This window comes from Salmo salar, chromosome ssa20 (assembly GCF_905237065.1).
Source record: "Salmo salar chromosome ssa20, Ssal_v3.1, whole genome shotgun sequence".
Classification (NCBI taxonomy): domain Eukaryota; kingdom Metazoa; phylum Chordata; class Actinopteri; order Salmoniformes; family Salmonidae; genus Salmo; species Salmo salar.
In genome coordinates this window covers 29,232,384-29,238,655 of record NC_059461.1, presented here as the reverse complement: position 1 = coordinate 29,238,655, position 6,272 = coordinate 29,232,384, and the positions used below count along the sequence as shown (strand labels likewise).

Here is a 6,272-nt window from a genome sequence, read left to right as displayed (position 1 = left end):
AGAAAATAGTAAAAATAAAGAAAAATCCATGAATGAGTAGGTGTCCAAACTTTTGACTGGTACTGTAAAAGAATTACTACATTCTTGGAATGGATGCAAGTCATTGGGCTACTTTATTTCATGGGGTTTAGCCTAGTACTTTGTTCTAAGTATTAACTCAACAATAACAAAAACTATTGCCGACAACTTTCTATAAATAGCAGCAGACTACATCATTATTATCAGAGAATAGAAACCAAAAGTGGTGGGAGGCAAAGAGGGAAAACGAATCTGAATATGAGGGGCGGGGCAGATCAGCCGTTATATACCAGGCTCAGCTGTACACGGTCACCATCTTCAATCGTAGAAGTTGTTTTTGTCAACATACCGATTTCTCAAAACTATTTGTTGAAACAGTTTGCAAGACTTCACAACAAGGACTTCTCAACAATATCTACTGAAAAGGTGAGTCTTTTGTTTAATCATTAGGCTATAATACTTTGTATAACTCTGCTGTTAAAGCTATCAAGCAATTCTCTTACACATTATTTTAGTTATTACAATGGGCTGAATCAATGGTAACCTTGAAGCCTGTAGGTTAATATAAAGGTTATAATATGTTGTATAAATTGTCATGAGCATGTATGATAATACCCCCTTATGTCTTTCAATCATCTCATAATGATTCTCACTAAATTCCAGCCATTTGAGTCAGCAGAAGTGTTGATAGAGAGTGGACATTATATATTGAAAGCCTTATAAGACAAAGGATCATACATGCTTTTAACCAGTTATAAAGCATTATACCAGCAGGCTTTAAGTAAAGACTAATTCATTCATATCATTCAAATGAGCTATGCTATTGTAAGGCCAAATAAATAATACATTAAATCCTCTTTCAGATATCTGTCATGGAACTCACTATAACACTTTTGAATGGGGAGTCACGTCCCCTGATGGTTCAGCCACACACCACTCTGGGGTCCCTCAAGAGTCTGATCAAGCAACACTTTGGAGTGGCCATGGGAAGGCAGAGGCTGTCAGGTGTCAATGGGAACAACATCAGTCTCAGCGATGATTCAAAAACTTTGAGTGACTATGGCCTGCATTCAGGATCCAAACTGATGTTGCTGATTACAGAACCCACTCATATCCAGGTGTTCCTGAAAAACGACAAGGGCCAGACTCACACATATGAGGTGGTGTCAGGTGAGACTGTTACCCAGTTCAAAGCCAAAGTCCAAAACAAGGAGGGAGTCCCAGCCAACCAACAGAGGCTGATTCACCAGGGCAAGCAGCTCGATGACGACAAGAAACTGGAAGACTATGGTGTCAGAAATCTAAGCACTATTCACCTGACGCTCCGTCTAAGGGGAGGCTGAAGACACCCAGTATCGACCTGAAACCACCGGTCACCTGAAGCCCTTAACTTATTATGCATTCCATGTCTATAGAGAAAAAGCTATCTTGTCCAAAAAATGATTAGTGTTACTTTTGTATTCAGTTGAAACTTTTAAATTAAGCATGGCTGATATTGGCTTTTGTTGAAATAATGTAAATGAGATTGTAATAAAGTAATAACCAAGTATAAAACTCAGTCTACCATCATTGTCATGGCTCCAACTCAAAACAAAAGTTAAAGCAACATAAGGTAATGGACTGGTTCTTGTTTTCATTTATAAAATACAGTTAAATCAAATGCATCAGGATGTAAAATACTTTGGCAGTTTCAGTCCGATGTGCTGTTGCTCCCTTATTTGACCTGATAGAGACAAAGACAGCAGTAAGATTTACAGCTGAGTTGAGACTCAAACTAAACTGAAGGCAGTCCACATGAGGAAACTACAGGCCAGTCTTGTCAGCAATATACACAATGCTTCATGGTCTGATAAATCTTAACATTGCATATTAAATAAAAAAATAAATAAATAAATATTAAGATGGTGTTAAATGAATTGCATTCAAGGTTGAAACAGTTACTGATATTAATTTCCTACAGCAAATTTGCTTCATCTTAAATTATAATATACATTTGTATCTATCAAGAATAGGTAACATATATTTACCATTGTTCAAACCAAAATACACCACGCACAAAGATACTCAAGTATTTCAATTAATTTAAGATTGGAAATATCAGTAGTAAGAATTAACATTGAACATTTTAGTTATCGGTTATTCTGCATGTGAGCAACACATTAGATGTGTTACAATTTCCTTAGTGTAGTACTTTTGTAGTATGCGAGTGAAGTCCTACACATCACCCCAGTCAATTTGCCTGGTTGTACCAGCTTGCTGCACTGGCATTCACAGGCCTGTCCTTGTAACGTTCTGTAGCTCCAGAGGCACACCCGGTGCCTTCTTACTTCAGCAATCAAGGAAAAGATCTTGGGAGTCTTCACTTCCTCACAGACGCAAGGTAAGCATACCAAAATAAGGCCACCATGTTGGCGAACAGCACTCGAAACTGAAAACACAACACAGATTGGTAACAGAGCACAACTACATTCCAGATGAATGCATAAAAGAAAAGCCAGTGAGAACTGCTCACCTCTACAGCCACATAGTTGATGTTGATGAACTGGAAGGGGGTCCACACTTTCCAGTTCATCTTCAAGGCAGGCCAATAACTACTATTCACTTTGCTCTGGAAGTCTGCCCACCTCTTACCCTAAAATAGCATTAGAATGGATGAAAATGAATGTACAGGCATGGCAATAGTCTGGATTAGAATGTAATTAATGAACCACTAATGGAAATTAACTGTCTGAGTAGTACTGCATAATTTCACTAGGACCAACATAAACTGACAGACTAGGAGGCAGTCCCTGCATAAAGTTTGAACTACACAGAGTAATATTTTTTTTATATGAGACAGTGCTATCTGATCCAAGCAGGGAGAGTTGGTCAGTAATAATGGACTAAAGGAACCTAATGTTACTGCTTATAGTCCAAGGACCTTACATGTTCTGTTTAGAGGCTTACTGGCTCTGGCAGGCAAAACAACCAAATACTCTAAATGTGAATCGATTCTCAATTGCGGTACGGTTCTAAACTTAAAGCCCTCTACTTTCATATCACATCAAAATAATGTCACAAATGGAAAACATACACTACCGGTCAAAAGTTTTACAACACCTACTCATTCAAGGGTTTTACCTTTTTTATTTATTTTTACTATTTTCTACATTGTAGAATAATAGTGAAGACATCAAAACTATGAAATAACACATATGGAATCATGTAGTAACCAAAAAAAGTGTTACACAAATCAAAACATATTTTAGAGTTGAGATTCTTCAATATAGCCACCCTTTCCCTTGAGCACACACTCGGCATTCACTTACTGTACACTGTATTAACCAGTTAACACAGTTGCAGCCAACACTATTTTTCAGTGACATCACGTTTGTGGCATCCATCTTCGGTTTACACATAGGTGTTAGGTGATGCATATAATTTGCACAGGTAGTCGACTGTCTTGCGTCTGTTTTCTATAAACAAACGCTGTAACATGGAAATATGTCCGCGTGGGAACTCTATAAATTTGTGTAGTAATATAAACTTTTGTTTTTGAAAATGATTTCTCGCTGATATGAAAGATACAGTTTTGGAAAATAAAAGAAACAGAAGAAATGTATGTTCCCCCGGCTAGAAGATACTATCGTCAATAGGCGCTAAAGTCAGTAGCGTCTATGAATGGGCTAGTCAGGTGTATGGTACAGAAAGACTTCTCCTTCCCCCTTCTGATAACCAGGTGGCGAATCGCATCTCTGCATGTCTGGCAGACATATCAGTGTGGATGACGGATCACCACCTCAAGCTGAACCTCGGCAAGACGGAGCTGCTCTTCCTCCCAGGGAAGGACTGCCCGTTCCATGATCTCGCCATCACGGTTGACAACTCCATTGTGTCCTCCTCCCAAAGTGCTAAGAGCCTTGGTGTGACCCTGGACAACACCCTGTCGTTCTCCGCTAACATCAAGGCGGTGACCCGATCCTGTAGGTTCCTGCTCTACAACATTCGCAGAGTACGACCCTGCCTCACACAGGAAGCAGCGCAGGTCCTAATCCAGGCACTTGTCATCTCCCGTCTGGATTACTGCAACTCGCTGTTGGCGGGGCTCCCTGCCTGTGCCATTAAACCCCGACAACTCATCCAGAACGCCGCAGCCCGTCTGGTGTTCAACCTTCCGAAGTTCTCTCACGTCACCCCGCTCCTCCGGACACTCCACTGCTTCCAGTTAAAGCTCGCATCTGTTACAAGACCATGGTGCCTGCCTACGGAGCTGTGAGGGGAACGGCACCTCCGTACCTTCAGGCTCTGATCAGTCCCTACACCCAAACAAGGGCACTGCGTTCATCCACCTCTGGCCTGCTGGCCCCCCTACCTCTGCGGAAGCACAGTTCCCGCTCAGCCCAGTCAAAACTGTTCGCTGCTCTGGCACCCCAATGGTGGAACAAGCTCCCTCACGACGCCAGGACAGCAGAGTCAATCACCACCTTCCGGAGACACCTGAAACCCCACCTCTTTAAGGAATACCTGGGATAGGATACCCCCCCCCCCAAAAAAAAGATGTAGATGTACTATTGTAAAGTGGGTGTTCCACTGGATATCATAAGGTGAATGCACCAATTTGTAAGTCGCTCTGGATAAGAGCGTCTGCTAAATGACGTAAATGTAAAATAGTGGAGAAGCTGACTTACCTCCAGGATGTTCATAACAAAGAAGAAAAGTAGCAGGAATGCAGGGGCGAAGATAAGGCGATCCAAGAGCAAGCGTTTCACCATGCAGTATGGAACAGTGGTAGGCATCAACACCTCCATAAGTTGGTAAAAGTAATGGCTTACAGGCCCAGTAATGAGCAACCTGAAACAAAAACAGGAAATTTCAATGACTGTGTTCATTGTACAGTACATTGCAATAAATTAAAAAAAACAATTCAAGTGATTTGGACCTGATTTTAATCACATGCCTACCCATAAATGGCAAAGCGGGCAGGTCCTGAAATGTCAATCTCCTTCACTGGGATCCCTTCTTTGGCCTTTCGTTTTGCTTCCAATGCTTGAGATAGAAGATTTCCCATTGCTGAGAGAATGCCACTGAAAAAGATGTAGACCGTTTATTTGTAGTCATGCCATGGTAGTGGTCAAAGTTTGAAGAAAGTGTTTTTCTTTAAGTGCATTGAAACAATGCAACTATGACAGCAACTGTTGCCAGGAAAGATGAGGGAGGTTCTTAGAGCAGAGGCTGATTGGCTGAAAACAGACAGAGCAAAGTAGAAAGGTCTTGGCAAAAGGATATGTTTACCTTGCCTAGGCATAGTTTGCAAATGATCAAGTAGCTCCATACCCTTACGATGTCTACCACAAATGAGTTAATGCATTTTTTTAAACCTTTATTTAACTAGGCAAGTCAGTTAAGAACAAGTTCTGTATGCGTGACCAGTAGTAATTGTTGTCAATTGTTAGGTGTTACACTAGTTAGCTATACAATAACGATAATGACCCCTGCAAGCTAACTAGCTAATAATCCCATTATATTCAAACTATTTGAAAAGGCCAGCTAACGTTAGCTATACTGACCTCGTCACGGATTTGGTAAGAATTGGGTATTTCTTCAGCAGAATCAAGTATTGATGCAGCAGTCGCACATGGAAGGCAGAGTCTCGAATCGGTAAACTTTGTACAGGCATTGTCACGGTAGAAATGTTGCATTTAGACGATACGTTTTGTGTTTGAAGGACCACCACCGCACAGATGTGTCCAGCCCTATGACAGATATGTTTGGACATATGATGTATATAAACCCTGGATTGCTGAAGCTATGTTATGGCCAATGAGCGAATTTGAAGCCACCTGTCGGCCATATTGGCACTACCTAGAATAAGAAGCAGTCCTCCATAGGAGTGGATGGAATTCTACAGTATTTTAATTCAATGTTTCAAGGACAAAATTACATGTGTTTACGTTTTTTTTGTAGAGGTGACAGTAACATTACAAAATCATACTTTAGGTAAATGTTTTTATATATATTTTAATTTCTATGTTAAGCTCACATAATAGAATGTAAAAGTATACATTAAGTTGTCAATAATATAATAAACGTGGAACAAACAAATGCAGGCATAAAAATAAAAAAAATCTATAGCTTTCAAAATATTTTTTTACAACGTGGAGTGCGAAGACGGAGGGGCGGTGGCTTCAAAACAGCACCCCATGTTCGTCCTCTAGTGTATATATAAATCATTGATATGGCCCTATAGTCATTGGTCTGGCCAGTGGCCACTCAAG

At 40.5% G+C, this 6,272-nt stretch overlaps 2 protein-coding genes across 3 annotated transcripts; one reads left to right on the top strand and one right to left on the bottom strand.

The window, feature by feature from the left end:
* Nucleotides 1-329: 329 nt before the first annotated feature.
* Nucleotides 330-1,567, top strand: isg15 (ISG15 ubiquitin like modifier). The gene is given in 2 exon segments (NM_001141230.2): nucleotides 330-444; nucleotides 882-1,567. A coding segment is annotated over 1 exon segment (471 nt). The 5' UTR covers nucleotides 330-444; nucleotides 882-890; the 3' UTR covers nucleotides 1,362-1,567.
* Nucleotides 1,568-2,082: 515 nt separating this feature from the next.
* Nucleotides 2,083-5,792, bottom strand: pxmp2 (peroxisomal membrane protein 2). 2 transcript variants are annotated; one of them, XM_014161177.2, is made up of 5 exons: nucleotides 5,565-5,792; nucleotides 4,959-5,081; nucleotides 4,686-4,848; nucleotides 2,531-2,650; nucleotides 2,083-2,446 (listed from the first exon to the last, which is right to left on the bottom strand). In XM_014161177.2, exons 1-5 carry the CDS (start codon nucleotides 5,771-5,773, stop codon nucleotides 2,378-2,380), a joined length of 684 nt encoding a protein of 227 aa, XP_014016652.1. In that variant the 5' UTR covers nucleotides 5,774-5,792; the 3' UTR covers nucleotides 2,083-2,377. The 2 variants fall into 2 exon arrangements, with proteins under 2 accessions (XP_014016652.1, XP_045559127.1); XM_045703171.1 differs by having other exon boundaries at nucleotides 4,959-5,237; nucleotides 5,565-5,773.
* Between the last annotated feature and the right edge of the window lie 480 nt (nucleotides 5,793-6,272).